Here is an 18,353-nt window from a genome sequence, read left to right on the forward strand (position 1 = left end):
ACAGGAGTCCTCTAGCATCTAAGACCATTAGGTCCCCCTGAGTTAAAGATGGAAGTTCCTTGGAGGAAGAGGTAGAGAATTAGTAGTAAGTAGGAAGGGAGAGACACCATGTGTTTTACTTACTGGCAATGCAGTGGATACCATTTTGGGAATCTGATTGGACACTTTCCATGGGAATCTTTATAACTGAGGGAGGAGGGAACTGGGGCTGGAGAGAAACAGTGGGAAAAGCTGATAAACACCACCAATTCAACAGCTTTGACTCTCTTGCCAAGTTGGAAAATACATGCATCCACAATGTGCCAACCACCAATCCTCTCTACATCCAGTCTAAACGGGGTGCCGCAAATCCTCTGGGGCTCACTGAGGGGCAATCACAGTTAGCCTGCTGTCCTAAACAGGACAGAACTCTTCCAGGAACATTACTGATCAGAACAGTTTCAACTGTCACAGTAACCAATCTCTCAGGAGTGAATCTCACACTATAGCTGCTGTTGCTGTAAAGACGTGTAAAATGAATTTGTGCAAATTGAATCCCATTTTTCCACTGAATATATCATGCTTTTCCCCAACCCTGAAATAGTTCCTGGCACGTGGTAGCCACACAAATATTTATTGAATGAATCAATGAAAGAGTAAGCATTTGTCTTTAAAAGGCACTTAGATTCTCAGTTTCTTTGTTCTCAAGTCCTGTCTTTGCAAACCATCTAAATTGTCAATGAAAAACATGTGAATGAATGATGGGCCTCTTCCTACCTGGAAGAGGAAAGCAATTAAGGACAGGGGAGTTTGGATCTATCACTACCATCAGAAGATGATTTGATTGCCACCAATCAGCCAGCAAATGAACAGCTTTGATCTGCAAAAGGCAAAACCACTAGGATGGTTCAGGTGGATACAGGGATGTGGGTTCAGGTCAGGCCTGGGAGAACGGGAGCCAGGCATGTGGCTAGATGGCATGGACAGCTTAGCATATTAGAAATGATCACATTCAAAGTCAGGAACAGGGGGCGCCTGGGTGGCTCAGTCAGTGAAGTGTCTGCCTTCAGCTCAGGTCATGATCTCAGGGTCCTGGGATCTAGCCCTGCATCTGGCTCCCTGCTCAGCGGGGAGCCTGCTTCTCCCTCTCCCTCTGCCCCTCCCCCCACTCATGCTCTCTCTCAAATGAATAAAATCTTTAAAATAATAATAAAATGAAAAATCAGGAATGGTTTTCTTAATTCCCTTTTAGACATTTAGCCATATGTCCATCTTGGGTGAACCACTTCCCTTTTGGAGGACCGTTTCATCATCTGTAATGAGTACTTGAACTAGACAATCTTTCTGCTTCACATTTTGTGAACTCTAAGTCTGGACTGGCTTCCTGTCTGTTGACTCCCTGTTTTGGGGGTGGGATGGGGAGGAAGCATGAGAGAAGAGTAGATGGGGCAACCAGGTGGTCCCCAGCATCTGGGGAATGTAGCCACCCTCCTTCCAGTGAGGACATGCCTCTCTCCCCACCTTCTTCCCTAATACCCCAGGGGCAGGCAAACCTTGTTCCCAGTCCTTCCACCTGTCCAGGAGTCCAGTCTACTAATTGGTGCCCATCAGACTCTTCCCCTGAGACCTACTCCATTCTTTGGAGGTCGGTCCTCATAACCTCCCCCATGATGGAGCTGAGTCTTCTGCCCTGTTCCATCAAGGACCTGCCCTGCTGTTGATAACGGCCCCAGGAGCTCACAGAAATGGGAAAGAATGGGTGTGGCAACCAGCCTTTCCTTGGGTTGGGGGCGGGGGGCTCATTCACTATGGCCCACGCTGAGGATACTCCCATAAGCAGACAAACTCTCAGCACCCCACACCAACACAGGCAGAAGCCTCAGCTCATCCCAGACTAGGCCCAGGTGATCACAGCTGGCCACCTGACCTGGGCAGAAGTGGAGGTGATCACAGCTGGCCACCTGACTTGGTCTCTTCCCTCAGCCCTGGCCTCACATTCTCCCCACCTCCTCATCACTGTCTTCATGGGCCCCTTTCCTTCTCTTCTTCTTCTTATCTGTCTCCTTCTTCTCCTTCTCTGGAAGGATGTTGTCAATCCAGGCCAGATCGTGCTGGGAGAAGATGAGGTCCAGAAGCCTTCGAACAATGATGAGGCCCAGGATCTGTGGGGAGAGTTCAGAGAAAACCATGGGCTCAAGGATCCAAACTCAGACAGTTTTTTCTCCCTCAGCTATGTTTAGGAACTTTCTCTGGTATCTTTGGAGCCATCTCAAGAGCTCTGACAAAGCATCATTTACCACCTGCCCAGCTTGGTTCCTCTCATCTGGCCTTTCCTCAGTTGAGTGGCAAAGCCTACCAATGAGCCAGGGGACAAAGCCTGTGATAGCTGAGGTGGGGGAGCCAGGCAGAGACCAAGGGCCACAGAACTACAGTTATTCTTTAAATCTGCGATCCTCAAACTTGAGCTTCCATCAAAACACCTGGAGGGCTGTTAACACATACACTGCTGGGGGCTACCCCCAGAGGTTCTGCGTCAGCAGGTCTGGCGTGGGGCCCGAGAATCTGCATCTCTAATAAGTTTCCTAGGAGATGCTGATACTTCAGCATCAGAGACCATGCTCTGAGACCCACTGTCCCTCTGTCCCTATTTCTGAGAGCTGCCAATCTCTCTGTTAACAAGTATAAAGTACACTGAATAAAGTGTACTGGGATATCAGGAATTTTTACAGTAAACTCTAGAAAGTTTGGTTCTGTTCAGCATTCACAAATTAAGGGGGGAAAAATGTGTGCTTTGGGGAAGGATTAAATACTGGCCTTTTAACAAACTCAATGGGCCCAGGGTAACTAGTTATAAATATTGCCCCTTCACTCCCAAGAACCAGCCACTAAGTGAAGTCAGGGAGAAAACCAGCCAGGATTTAACTCTGGTTCCTCACTGACCTGCTTCTTGGGAGCAAGTAGAGGTTGAGAGCTGGACAGACCTGGGTTTTAAAAATCCTGGCTCTGAAAACAAATTAGTGGTTGCTAGGGGCAGGGGTGGGAAGAAGCACTGTCTGTATAGAAATGGCATGGGTGGGGGGCTCCTGGGTGGCTCAGTCAGTTAAGTGTCCCACTCTTGATATCAGCCCAGGGTTGTGAGATCGAGCCCCCTGTCGGGCTCTGTGAGAGGCATGGAGCCTGCTTAAGAGTCTCCCTCTGCCCCCTCCCCCTTGCTCCTGCTGTTGCACATATGTGCTCACTCACTTTCTCTCAAAAAAGAAAAGAAAAGAAATGGCTTGAGGGAATTTTAGGCATGACGGAACTGTTCTGTATCATGACTGTGGCTGTGGAACCACTAACCTGTGCATTTGTTTTTTTGTGTGTGTGTGTGTTTTTTAAAGATTTTATTTATTTATTCGACAGAGAGAGACAGCCAGCGAGAGAGGGAACACAAGCAGGGGGAGTGGGAGAGGAAGAAGCAGGCTCATAGCGGAAGAGCCTGATGTGGGACTCGATCCTGTAACGCCAGGATCACACCCTGAGCTGAAGGCAGACGCTTAATCGCTGTGCCACCCAGGCGCCCCAACCTGTGCATTTGTTAAAACTCATAGAACCACAGAGTGAATTTTACTGCATGTAAATTTTTAAAAAATCAATAGGGGGAGGGTATGGATCTTGGCTCAGGTCCTTTTGGTTGTGCGGTTTGGGTCACTCACACATGCTCTCGGAGCCTCAGTTTTCTCACCTGTAAAATGGGGTCAGTAGTAGTACTTCAAGGCTGCTGTGGACTAAATGAAACAGCACTCCACACATGCTAATCGTGCCCATAATTTCCTTTCCTTTCCTCTTGTTACCGCTAAACCTCATGAGGGCCCTGTTGGAGAGGACCCATTCCCTTTCCCTGGAGTGGTGGTTCCCAACCTTGACTGCACATTTATGCTCACTTGCAGACTTATTACAGGCACCAATGCCTGGGTGTCATGGACAGATACTGATTTAACTGATCTGGGGTGAGGCCCGGGAACAAGTTTGAAAAGCTCCCAAGTGATTCCAATGGTCACCCAAGGTTGAGAATCCCAGGTGGGCATATTTCAAATCCTGCCTCTCTGTCCTCACTTTGGCCCCCAGTCCAGCCCTGTACGCTTTCCCGAAGCATTAGCCCACAGGCTCCCGCACTGCCCCCCAACACCCCCCTCTCTATCTGGCCTGGTCTCACGACCCGAATCTTGTTCTGTGCTTGCCTCTGTGACCCTGAGAGAGGCGGGCCATCTGTGACGGCGGATCTCCCCGCCGGGGACGCCTGCCCAGGCCCAATTGGCCGAGCAGGATGGGGAGCCCGCGCCCACCTTACCATGACCGGGAAGATGATGGCGGCCATCGTGGACTTGAGGATCCAGAGCACCGCCAGGCAGAGTATCTGCACCAGCGTGAAGAGGTGGATCCGGCGCAGGGGCACGTGCCGCAGGAAGGCGTGGTCCGGTTGGTGCTTGGCCGGCATCAGGAAGAGCTTGCAGCGTTCCCAGAACTGGCGGAGGGCGCGAGCTCAGCCAGGCAGTGGGGACCCCGCGAGGGAGGGGGCCCTGATGGGGGCTTGGGACTGCGGGAAGGGGTGGTGCGGTGGGGTCTCATAGAAGGTAGCCCCTTGTCCGGACTAAGAATGCACCGGAGGGGGACTGCAGGTCTAGGAGGACACACAGGGAGCCCTTAGGGGAGGAGGCCTGAGCCCTGTCTGTGGGGCACAGGCCTGAAGCCGGCCACAAATGGACACTGCCCCCATTCAAGGAAAATGCAACTAATTGCAACACAAAGATATCCAAGACATCTGGTGTATCCTGCTAAATAAAGAACAAAACAAAAGAAAACATTTTCTTCTGCTAGAGTTGCCTTAGAGAAGAAGAGAGATGTAGTGAAAGGCTCACTGGAGTCAGCCCCATCGGTGTTGTGAATCCTGAGCCTTTCCCTCGTCTGTAAACTAGGTTTCACGGCACCTGTTACACAGATCTCATTACAGAACATCTGTGAAGGGCCTGGCGTAGTGATTTTACTTGGCACACAGGATATGGTAGTATCTTTATCACCCTTATTCTTCCGCTGAACTGGGAAAGGAAGCACTTGGGGTTTTGGTAATATGGCAGCAGACGTGGAGAGCTGACTCCGGGGCTCTGTGGGGTGGGGAGAGCTTACCTGGATGCCATTCAGGGAGGCCACGCCCATGTAGAGGAAGACTCCATACAGCACGGGCATGGGGATGTACTGAAAATGAGAGAGGGAAGCAGAGCTTTGGACTGGGTCTTTGCCCGGGGCGGGCTGTTGGCCACCCTGTTCTGTATGACAGCGTCTGCCAAGTCACAGAGGCAGCCTGGCCTGCCTTGGCTTTCCCCAAGCCATGAAGGAGCTGGGTGTTTAGGGGAACTGAGCCTCTGAGAGCAGATCTGGAGCCAGTGTTGGTGGGGAGGGCTGTCCTGCCCCCTTCTCTTTATGCAGCTGCTCCCCCAGCCTAGACGCCCTGCTGTCCTGCTTCTGTCCCTGCAGCAGCCATGTGGTTTGGCTGAAGACACACCTTCTGGAACGTAAGAAAGCTCCATAGAAACCCACTGCTTGTTCTTGTCAGCTCCTTTCCCCTCCCAGCCCCAGCTGAGGACCCCACAAAGCTGTATTGCTCTGGGAATCTTTATTGAGCTGACCTCCCTCAGCAGAGCACGTGCTGATTAACAAGAATTACATACCCTACACAATTGGATTTAAAAAAGAAACAAAACAGATGTGCATAGGTAAACCAACCACCACTAATTGCCAACTAATGGCTAATGGTCTGGTGGGCATCTTTCCTTCTGATCATGCTCACAGGTAACTTGTTAGCTTTTTCAAAAATTGGACCATATCACTCATACTGTTCTACAATCATCATTATGACTCTTTAGAAGCCTTTTGAGGTATTTATCCAGTCTCTTTAAGCTATATTTCTGCTTCTTTCATTCTTCCCCCTCCCCCACTTTTTTCTTTTTTCTCTTTCTTTCCCTCTTTCTTTTCTCCCTTTTTTTTTCTTTCTTTCTTTTCTTTCTTTCCCTTTCTTTCTTTCTTTCTTTCTTTCTTTCTTTCTTTCTTTCTTTCTTTCTTTCTTTCTTTCTTAAGATTTTATTTATTTGACAGAGAGACAGCCAGTGAGAGAGGGAACACAAGCAGGGGGAGTGGGAGAGGAAGAAGCAGGCTCCCAGCAGAGGAGCCTGATGTGGGGCTCGACCCCAGAACGCCGGGATCACACCCTGAGCCAAAGGCAGACGCTTAACCGCTGTGCCACCCAGGCGCCCCAAGAGAGAGAATCTTAAGCAGACTCCATGTCATGCCCAATGTAGACCCCAATGTGGGGCTCAATCTCACAACCCTGAGATCATGACCTGCACTGAAATCAAGAATCGGATGCTCAACCAACTGAGCCGCCCAGCACCCCCTCCTCCTTCCCTTTATCTGCCCCTTTGACATGTGCCACTGTGAACAAGGCTCTGCCTCGGTTCCAGGGCAGTCATGTTGGAACACGTGGGAAATACAAAGTCCTGTGCTCAACTTTAAGATGCCACTTAGGATGTCCAACTAAATAAGTAACCTCTTTTAACATAAGTTAGACTGGGTTCATTTTTTAAACACAAACCATGATTCGGACCCATATGCTGTAAACCTCAATCCAAGACATTTGATCTTAAAGTAAAGAAGGGAAATATGGGCCACTGCTTCATTCCATTTGTACATGGCTTATGAGATTTTTTGCCCAGTTATGAAACAAAGTAAAAATTCCCATGAACACTATCCTAATCATTCTCAAAATGTGGGAGCAATTGAGAGAGAAATAAAATCTTTTTTTCCCTAAGATTTTATTTATTTATTTGAGAGAGAAAGCAAGTGAGAGAGAGCACAAGTGGGGTAGGGGGCAGAGGGAGAGGAAGAAACAGGCTCCCTCCTGAGCAAGGAAGCCCAACATGGGGCTTGATCCCAGGACCCTGGGATCTTGACCTGAGCCAAGGGCAGACACTTAACCATCTGAGCCACCTGGGTGGCCCACAAAATAAAATCTTAGATAAAAGACTTAGCTATAGTCTGTAATAACACAAATTCTAGATGGCTTAAAACTTCCCTTTGGACCTCATGAGGAGAACTGGGCTAAGTGTTAGAGAATTTGCAGTTATCCATGCCTGATTGAAAAGTCACCCTTCAACCCTAGGAAAATGTCTCCTGTCCTGTCATTTGCAGATTCAAACAGCTTGCTTGGCAAATCCCAAAGGTCCATGACATCACACTGACAAGTGATGGGGCTGTGATCTAGAATTCTAGATTAATCCACACAAATCTTCCTAGGATCCCCACAGAAAGCCCTTTTCAAACATTAATGAAACAGTAAAATGGCAAAAAAGGTGCCTCTAGTGTTAGTTTTTTACTCTATGTTGGAGGAGTTGACAATGATCACAATCCCACAAACATAAAGACATTGCAGCCTTCCCATATGATTTGCAGCTGAGACCATGAGAACACCTCATGGGGATCAGAGGGGGAGCTTCTGATATGGCCAGGGGTTCCCCTGAGGCAGAATGCTGAAACCCACGGTCCTGAAGAACAGCGGCAAGGTGCGAGCAAAACATGAACAGAACAGGACAACCCCTCAGGGCTTGGGAAGGACCGGGGATCTGCAGAACAGAGTGTGTAAGGTGTTTATGCCACCTGTCAGAAACGTGGCCACCTCATCCTCCAACGCCCTCACTTGGCAAGATAACCGAAACTTTGCAGATTGGTGATGACAGGGCTGAAGATCATCACTGATCCTCTAGCACTAAAAATCACTGTGTCTCAATCAGTACAACCATCCACTGAGAGAGAAATTTCATCCCTTACTGCTCAAAGTGTGATCTTTGGACCACCATTACTGGCATTGCCTGTGAGCTTGTTAAAAATGGAGAATTTTGGCCTACAGGAGGGGAGTTAAGATGGCAGAGGACTAGGGGACCCCTTTTTCAGCCGGTCCCCTGAGTCGAGCTGGATAGGTACCAGACCAGCCTAAACAACCACGGAACCAGCCAGAGACGCGGGAAGATGCTCTGGATCTCTACAAATGAACATCTCCAGCGCTGAGTATTGAGGTACAAAGCAGGGAGCCGTGAAACCGCACACAGATATCGGAAGATAAATGGAAGGGGGAGGGAGCCGCCGCATTCGGGCACCGGGAAGCGGTAGCCAGCTGCACGGGGGAGCGGGCGGACTCGCGGACGCACCCGTGAGAGAGCGGACTGAGACCGTGAGCCAGGGAACGTGCGACCAGACTGAAACGGAGCTCGGAGCTTCGGTGCGCTCACTGGAACCAGACTGAGACCGGGAGCTCCGGGAGTGTGCACGGGGCGGCTGGCGGCTGGCAGCGTTAGAAACACAAAGGACAGAGACGCGCCGGCTCTGGAAGTGAGGGCTGGGACGCCGGGTGTGGGGCGCACATCCCGGGACGCTGCAGGTTTGAGCAGCACCAACAGAAACAGAGTTAAAGTGGCCAGAACCTCAGTGGAGAACGGTCTGCAATCCCTCTGTTCTGAGACAGAGGCTGAGATTCGGCCGCTGCTGCTCTGACTCTCAGAAGAGGCACAGCAAACTGCCAGGGAAAGCCGCCAGAGAACAAAAGCCTGGAAATACAGGCTCACAGTGTGCCCATCCCCATCCCCCCTCGCAGGGGACACGGAAACTCTACCCAAACAGGGTTGCCTGAGTATTGGTGCGGCAGGCCCCTCCCCCAGAAGACAGGCTGAAATATCAAGAAGCCCACATCCCTAAGATCCCTATAAAACAAGGGCGCATGGCCTGGGTCCTGGTCAATAATTTGGGCTCTGGACAACCCCGCAACCTCTCCTCATCAGAATGACGAGAAGGAGAAATCCCCCCCCAGCAAAGAAAAGACAATGAGTCTGTGGCCTCTGCCACAGAACTAATGGATATGGATATAACCAAATTATCAGAAATGGAATTCAGAGTAACAATGGTCAAGATGATGTGTAGACTTGAAAAAAGTATTAACAAAAATTTTAATGAGAATATGGAATCTCTAAGGGTGGGAATGAGAGTGAATCTGGCAGAAATAAAAAATTCTATAAGCCAAATGCAGTCAAAACTAGAGGCTCTGACGGCCAGGGTGAATGAGGCAGAAGAACGTATCAGCGAATTGGAGGATGGGTTAGTAGAAGAGAAAGCTAAAATAGAATCTGGACTGAAAAAAATCCATTCTCATGAATGTAGGTTACGGGAGATTACTGACTCAATGAAACGTCCAATGTCAGAATCATCAGCATCCTCGAGAGGGTGGAGAAAAACAGAGGTCTAGAAGAGATATTTGAACAAATTGTAGCTGAAAACTTCCCTAACTAGCAAGGGAAACAAACATTCGTGTCCAAGAGGCAGAGAGGACCTCTCCCAAGCTCAACCACGACAAACCTACGCCACGTCACGTCATAGTGCAATTTGCAAATATTAGATCCAAGGATACAGTATTGAAAGCAGCCAGGGCAAAGAAATTTCTCATGTACCAAGGCAAAGGTATCAGAATTACATCAGACCTGTCTACACAGACCTGGAATGAGAGAAAGGGTTGGGGGGGCATTTTTAAAGTTCTTTCAGAGAAAAACATGCAGCCAAGGATCCTTTATCCAGCAAGGCTGTCATTCAGAGTTGATGGAGAAATAGGGGTGCCTGGGTAGTGCAGTCGTTAAGCGTCTGCCTTCGGCTCAGGGCGTGATCCCAGCGTTCCGGGATCAAGTCCCACATCAGGCTCCTCTGCTGGGAGCCTGCTTCTTCCTCTCCCACTCCCCCTGCTGTGTTCCCTTTCTCACTGGCTGTCTCTCTGTCAAATAAATAAATAAAATCTTAAAAAAAAAAAAGAATTGATGGAGAAATAAAGACCTTCCAGAATCGCCAGTCATTGACAAATTTCGTAACCATGAAACCAGCCCTACAGGAGATATTAAGGGGGGTTCTATAAAAGTAAAAAGGCCCCAAGAGTGATACAGAACAGAAAGTCACAATCTATAGAAACAAAGACTTACTGGCAACATGGCATCATTAAAATCATATCTCTCAATAATCAGTCTCAATGTAAATGGCCTAAATGCTTCCATAAAATGCCACAGGGTTGCAGATTGGATAAAAAGACACGACCCATCCATTTGCTGTCTACAAGAGACTCATTTTGAACCTAAAGATACATTCAGATTGAAAGTAAAGGGATGGAATACCATCTTTCACGCCAATGGACCTCAAAAGAAAGCTGGGGTAGCAATTCTCATATCAGACAGATTGGATTTTAAACTAAAGACTACAGTTAGAGACACAGAAGGGCACTATATTATTCTTAAAGGATGTATCCAACAAGTGGATATGACAATTATAAATATATATGCCCCCAACAGGGGAGCAGCAAGATACACAAGCCAACTCTTAACCAGAATAAAGAGACATATAGATAAAAATACGTGGGACCTCAACACTCCACTATCAGAAATAGACAGAGCACCCATGCAGAAAATTGACAAAGAAACAAGGGCTTTGAATGCCATACTCGATGAGTTGGACCTCATAGATATATATAGAACACTACACCCCAGAACCAAAGAATACTCATTCTATTCTAATGCCCATGGAACATTCTCAAGAATAGACCATGTTCTTGGTCACAAAACAGGTCTCAACCGATACCAAAAGACTGAAATTATTCCCTGCATATTCTCAGACCACAACGCTCTGAAATTGGAACTCCCACAAGGAAAAATTTGGAAGAAACTCAAACACTTGGAGACTAAGAACCATCCTGCTCAGGAATGATTTGATAAACCAGGAAATCAAAAATCAATTTAAACAATTTATGGAGACCAACGAGAATGAAAACACAACGGTCCAAAACCTATGAGATACTGCAAAGGCAGTCCTAAGGGGGAAATACATAGCCATCCAAGCCTCACTCAAAAGAATAGAAAAATCTAAAATGCAGTTTTTATATTCTCACCTCAAGAAGCTGGAACAGCAACAGAGGGACAGGCCTAATCCATGCACGAGGAAGCAGTTGACCAAGATTAGAGCAGAAATCAATGAATTAGAAACCAGGAGTACAGTAGAGCAGATCAACAGAACTAGAAGCTGGTTCTTTGAGAGAATCAATAAAATTGACAGACCACTGGCAAGACTTATCCAAAAGAATAGAGAAAGGATCCAAATTAATAAAATTATGAATGAAAAAGGAGAGGTCACAACCAACACCAATGAAATTGGAAGGATTATTAGAAACTTTTATCAACAGCTTTATGCCAATAAATTAAGCAATCTGGAAGAGATGGAGGCCTTCCTGGAAACCTATAAACTACCAAGACTGAAACAGGAAGAAATTGATTTTTTAAACAGGCCAATTAATTATGAAGAGATTGAAACAGTGTTAAACAACCTTCCAAAAAACAAAACTCCAGGCCCGGATGGTTTTCCTGGGGAATTCTACCAAACATTCAAAGAAGAAATAATACCTATTCTCCTAAAGCTATTTCAAAAAATAGAAACAGAAGGAAAGCTACCAAACTCATTCTATGAGGCCAATATTACCTTGATCCCCAAACCAGGCAAAGACCCCATCAAAAAGGAGAATTACAGACCGATTTCCCTAATGAATATGGATGCCAAAATCCTCAACAAGATCCTGGCTAATAGAATCCGACAGTACATTAAAAGGATTATCCATCATGACCAAGTGGGATTCATCCCTGGGATGCAAGGGTTGTTCAACATTCGCAAATCAATCAATGTCATAGATTTTATCCAGAAAGAAAAACTCAAAAATCATATGATTCTCTCAATAGATGCAGAAAAAGCATTTGACAAAATACAGCATCCTTTCCTGATTAAAACCCTTCAGAGTGTAGGGATAGAGGGTACATTCCTCAATCTCATAAAAACCATCTATGAAAAGCCTACAGCAAATATCATTCTCAATGGGGAAAAGCTGGAAGCCTTTCCCTTAAGATCAGGAACACGACAAGGATGCCCGCTCTCACCACTATTATTCAACATAGTACTAGAAGTCCTTGCAACAGCAATCAGACAACAAAAAGGGATAAAAGGTATCCAAATCGGCAAAGAAGTCAAAATGTCTCTCTTCGCAGATGACATGATACTCTATATGGAAAACCCAAAAGAATCCACTCCCAAACTATTAGAAGTTATAGAGCAATTCAGTAATGTGGCGGGATACAAAATCAATGCTCAGAAATCAGTTGCATTTCTATACACGAATAATGAGACTGAAGAAAGAGAAATTAGGGATTCCATCCCATTTACAATAGCACCAAAAACCATACGTTACCTTGGAATTAACTTAACCAGAGACGTAAAGGACCTATATTCTAGAAACTATAAATCACTCTTGAAGGACATTGAAGAAGACACAAAAAGATGGAAAAATATTCCATGCTCATGGATCGGAAGAATTAACATAGTTAAAATGTCCATGCTACCCAGAGCAATCTACACTTTCAATGCTATCCCGATCAAAATACCGATGACATTTTTCAAAGAACTGGAACAAATAGTCCTTAAATTTGTATGGAACCAGAAAAGGCCCCGAATCGCCAAGGAACTGTTGAAAAGGAAAAACAAAGCCAGGGGCATCACAATGCCGGATTTCGAGCTGTACTACAAAGCTGTGATCACAAAGACAGCATGGTACTGGCACAAAAATAGACACATAGACCAATGGAACAGAATAGAGAACCCAGAAATGGACCCTCGGCTCTTTGGGCAACTAATCTTTGATAAAGCAGGAAAAAACATCTGGTGAAAAAAAGACAGTCTCTTCAATAAATGGTGCTGGGAAAATTGGACAGCTACATGCAAAAGAATGAAACTTGACCACTCTCTCACACCATACACAAAGATAAACTCCAAATAGATGAAAGACCTCGATGTGAGACAGGAATCCATCAAAATCCTAGAGGAGAACATAGGCAGCAACCTCTATGACATCGGCTAAAGCAACCTTTTCGTGACACATCTCCAAAGGCAAGAGAAACAGAAGATAAAATGAATTTGTGGGACTTTATCAAGATAAAAATCTTCTGCACAGCCAAGGAAACAGTCAGAAAACCTAAGAGGCAGCCCACGGAATGGGAGAATATATTTGCAAATGATACTACAGATGAAAGACTGGTATCCAAGATCTACAAAGAACTTCTCAAACTCAATACGTGAGAAACAAATAAACAAATCATAAAATGGGCAGAAGATATGAACAGACACTTTTCCAATGATGACATACAAATGGCTAACAGACACATGAAAAAATGTTCAAAATCATTAGCCATCAGGGAAATTCAAATCAAAACCACACTAAGATACCACCTTACGCCAGTTAGAATGGCAAAAATTGACAAGGCAAGAAACAACAATTGCTGGAGAGGATGTGGAGAAAGGGGATCCCTCCTACATTGTTGGTGGGAATGCAAGTTGGTACAGCCACTCTAGAAAAGTGTGGAGGTCCCTTAAAAAGTTAAAAATTGAGCTACCCTATGACACAGCCTTTGCACTACTGGGTATTTACCCCAAAGATACAGATGTAGTGAAGAGAAGGGCCATATGCACCCCAATGTTCATAGCAGCATTGTCCATAATAGCTAAATCGTGGAAGGAACCGAGATGCCCTTCAACAGATGACTGGATTAAGAAGTTGTGGTCCATATATACAATGGAATATTACTCAGCTATCAGAAAGAACGAGTTCTCAACATTTGCTGCAACATGGACGGCACTGGAGGAGATAATGCTAAGTGAAATAAGTCAAGCAGAGAAAGACAGTTATCATATGATTTCTCTCATCTATGGAACATAAGAACTAGGAAGATCGGTAGGGGAAGAAAGGGATAAAGAAAGGGGGGGTAATCAGAAGGGGGAATGAAGCATGAGACACTATGGACTATGAGAAACAAACTGAGGGCTACAGAGGGGAGGGGGGTGGGGGAATGGGATAGGCTGGTGATGGGTAGTAAGGAGGGCACGTATTGCATGGTGCACTGGGTGTTATACGCAACTAATGAAACATCAAACTTTACATCAAAAACCAGGGATATACTGTATGGTGACTAACATAATATAATAAAAAAAATTTTTTTAAAATGGAGAATTTTGGGTCCTACCCAGACCTACTGAATCAGTATCTTTTTTTTTTATTAAGTTTTAATTCTAATTCCAGAATAGTTAACATACAGTGTTATATTAGTATCTTTAACAAGATTCCCAGGTAATTTATATATATAATATATATTATATTATATATTATATATATTATATATATATATTATATATATTATATATATATATTATATATATATATAATTACCTGGGAATCTTGTTAAAGATTATATATTATATTATATATTATATATATATAATATAATATATATATACACACACACATACACATATATACACACATATATATATACACACATACAAATAAATATATGATATATAAATAAAAAGAAAACATTTTTTTCCTTTTTTTAAAGTAGGCTCCACGCCCAGCATGGAGCCCAATGAGGGGCTTGAACACACAACCCTGAGATCAAGACCTGAGCTGAGATCAAGAGTCAGACACTTAATTGACTGAGTCACAGAGATGCCCCTCCCAGGTGATTTTTATACACATTAAAATTTGAGAAGCCCTAGAGCAGAATTCTACTGGAGAAACTGGTACAAAGGTATAGTTAATAATTGATTTAGAAACATTGATAAAAATAAAAACACTAATAACTAGGATCCAATTTGCACCCTCTAAAATCTGTGGCACCAAGGAGATCTCTTCCCTGTTTGCTACATAAACAGGAATCGAAGATCCAAGGACGCCTGGGTGGCTTAGTCAGGTAAGTGTCCAACTCTTGGTTTCGGCTCAGGTCATGATCTCAGGGTCCTGGAATCAAACCCTGCGACAGGCCCCATGCTCAGCAGGGAGTCTGCTTGAGGATTCTCTCTCTGCCCCTCCCCCCTTCCCTCAAATAAATAAATAAATCTTAAAAAAGAAAAGCAGTTAAGATCTCAACTGGAGTATGTCTTGGGTAGACTGCTGTCCAATGTAAGTTCTCTGAATCTGGTATGTACTCAGCTATGCCTAATTTGACAGACATGGGCAAACACACAGTTGCAAAAATTTAAATAAGCTTTATGGAAAATTTTTCTTTCAAAATTTTATGTATTTATTTGAGAGAGAGAGAGCGTGTATGCATGCAAGAGAGCACAAATGGGGGGTGGGTAGAGGAAGAGGGAGAAGTAGACTCCCTGCTGAGCAGAGAGCCTGACACCAGGACCCTGGGATCATGACCTGAGCTGAAGGCAGACGCTTAACCAACTAAGCCACCCAGTTTCTTCTTGGTGGAAATAAATGCTGGGATTAAATCTAGGACCTCAGATCTGGGTTGTTATATTTTTCTTGAACTGGCTATATAAAATATCTTCCCTTTAACGTAAAATTACCCTAATATTTAGTACTGGCGTCAGCTAGTGATAATGCTTTAATCACTTAACGAAAACGATTTTGAAAGCCAGTCTGTTGTTGTTGTTGTTGCTAGAAATGATTTTATTTTGCTTGGTTAAGATGGAAGACCATGGATAGTTGTCAAGTTGTGATGGGGAAGGTCTGCCTCAAGGACACTTAAGCTATTATGCCAAGGAGCAGTTTTGAGCGGAATCAGTTTGTCCTTGAAGAGCTATGTGCAAAGTTGTTGACTTCTTCTGAAGGCCTATCTTTATAAAAAGGTATAAAAATATAAATAAACACATAAAATGAAAAGATATATACCTTAATACAATCAAATGAGAAATCGTAAATCTTATGATCAATAAAAATCTAGATAGGTCTTCTCTGTTATAAAATTTATCAAATAGATAATTGGTGGTGAATACAATATTATATTTTTTCTACTCTTATTTGAAAAGAACCTGGGTAAGATTTTGGGGGGTGGGGTAGGGTAGGATTTTTCCAATTGTTTGTCATTGAATACAAAGACAATATCAGACAGAGCCTTTGGAGCCAGGCAGACTCACGGAAATTTCTCCATGATGGCCAGAGCAATAATCAACTTTTCCCCGTATCTGGCTTCAGAAGAGACCAAACCTGGTGACACTCTGATCATGAACTTCTGTGCGAAAATAAGTGTTTCAGCTGCCCGGTCTGCGGTACTGTGTCATGGCAGCAGGTGAACAGAACAGGTGAGCAGCTGAATGGCAGAGACGGAGAAACCTGAGCAGAGAGGGGTCATGGACGCCCACTCGGAACGAACTCCCGCTTGATTTCGTCTCTTCCAGGTGGTCTGGAGGGACGTGAGCAAAAGGAGCTTCAAACCGTGTGGGGGGAAAATCAGTTACGTGCCCAAGACATTGCAAGACAGAGGAGCGGAGAACAGGCCACAGGAAAATCTACAGAAGCCTTCCCCTGTAAGTGTGAAGCTTCAGACGACAGGTGAGCAAAGAGGTGTCTGGCGAGCCCTAAACCACAGCGTGGAGACACAGCCAGCTCGGCAAGCTCCTGATCTAAGCAAGGATGGGACTCGGCCAAGGACGCCGGGGTGGCTCAGTCGGTGAAGCGGCTGCCTTCAGCTCAGGTCATGATTCCAGGGTCCTGGGATCAAGTCTCACATTGGGCTCCTTGCTCAGTGGGGAGTCTGCTTCTCCCTCTGCCTGCTGCTCCCCCTGCTTGTGCTCTGACAAATAAATAAAATCTTGGAAGGAAGGAAGGAAGGAAGGAAGGAAGGAAGGAAGGAAGGAAGGAAGGAAGGAAGGAAGGAAGGAAAGAAGGAAGGAAGAAGGAAGACAAAAGGGATGGAACTTGGCCAAACTTTCTGAGGGAGGAGCGTCCTCCAGAAAGGGGAGGATGGACCCTGGGAAGAGTGGAAAAGAGCAGTGAGGATTGCCTGGTGCTGCTAAACAATGCAATATTCCAGAAAACAAGGATGATGATGAAACCTCTCTTCGGGTCCTGCCCCTTGAGGGTCCACATGGAGACCCTCTCCCGACCCCTGACGCATCCGGCCGGTGCTCTCGCAGGCTGACAGGCCCTGGTGGAGGGCGCAGAGCCTCACCTTCAGGACAGGGGCCAGGAAGACAGAGATGCCCGTCAGGATGAAGACGATGGTGCCGGTCACTCTTTGTTCCCTAGCAGACAAGGGCACACGGTCAGGGTGGACTGGGAGAGGCTCCCTGACCATTCTAGCCTCTGGCCCTCTGTGTGCACCGAATGGTGGTGTCCACGCCCTGGCCTCTGCCCTGTTCCCCCATTCCAGAGAGTAAACCTGCTGCCTGAGGCCCTGACCGGCTCATGGGAAGAGAGGGAGCCCTGACGAGGCAGCTGGAGGGGCATTTGGGAGGGTGTCCAGTGCAGTGACTAATGGTGGAGGTGCTGGAGCGGTGACCTCGAGCTCAGCTGTGTGGCATCAGGCGAGGCCCTCCATGTCTTCAGCCTCAGTAGAAGCAAGATAGTGGCAACTGCCTTGGGAGTCGTTGTGAGGATGAAATGGGAATGTGCACTGCTAATGATCCCTGTCCTTCGACTGCAGGAAGATCCCACGTCTGTGGGGCATGACTAAGGGAATCGGAGGCTGGCAGAGCCGGCGTGAGGGACGGGAGAGCAGCTATGCTTTCCTGAGTGCCCAGGCAGCAATCCAGGTGCCAGCAGGGGCACACTGCTCAGGCCCAGTCCTCTGGGGCTCAGGATTCCAGGACGGGACCCTGCCCTGGCCAGAGAAGGCTCAGCCGGGGCAGGCTGGGTAGCCCAGGTGTCCCGAGGCAGTGAGGAGAAAGTCTCTGGACAGCCAGTGTCTGGTGTGGGCTCACCCTGGAGGCCCTAAGAGGTGGAAGATGCACATGGCTGCCAGTAACAGGTAAGGGAGCAGACGCGGGCATGAGAGGAGGAGGAGGGCATGGAAGTGACAGGCCATGGGCCACCATCTAGGGAGTGGGAGTGGTCCTGGGAAGACTTTCCAGAAGAATGGAGACTGGGGAGGACCTGTATCCACAGGAGGAGCTGGGGAATGGTGGGGGCGGGGGTCTTTAAGAAGAAGAGACAAGAGGACGGGTCAGAGGGGGCAGTGGGGACATTGAGTAGCCCATGCAGGTGAGAGGTCAGTGTGCATGCGGGTCGTGGTGGCGTACTGCTTACAATCCGTTACCAAAAAAGCACCACTTAGAACTGAATTTTTGTCTCCCTCCTCTCTCCCTTGGGAATATCACTCCTATTCTCACAGTTGCTGGGCTGTCAGAACAGGGGCCCTTTTTGCCCAGATAACTTGATGGTAAGAAAAACCTGCTTCCCTTCTCCCCACCTAAATACCCCTGCTCGGGTGGTCCCCAGTCACTGC

General features: G+C 46.3%; 1 protein-coding gene across 1 annotated transcript in view; it reads right to left on the bottom strand.

Annotated features, from left to right (window-relative positions):
* SLC4A5 (solute carrier family 4 member 5) overlaps positions 1-18,353 on the bottom strand; it is an 88,252-nt gene that overhangs the window by 4,850 nt on the left and 65,049 nt on the right. Inside the window, exons 20-23 of the mRNA XM_087863565.1 lie at positions 17,079-17,151; positions 5,143-5,211; positions 4,310-4,483; positions 1,986-2,141 (exon numbers count right to left, since the gene is read on the bottom strand). Of these exons, the coding sequence (XP_087719691.1) occupies positions 1,986-2,141; positions 4,310-4,483; positions 5,143-5,211; positions 17,079-17,151 (472 nt within the window). The remainder of the gene's footprint in view (positions 1-1,985; positions 2,142-4,309; positions 4,484-5,142; positions 5,212-17,078; positions 17,152-18,353) is intronic.

This window comes from Ursus americanus, chromosome 7 (assembly GCF_024610735.1).
Source record: "Ursus americanus isolate L20-20 chromosome 7, mUrsAme1.1.p, whole genome shotgun sequence".
NCBI lineage: Eukaryota > Metazoa > Chordata > Mammalia > Carnivora > Ursidae > Ursus > Ursus americanus.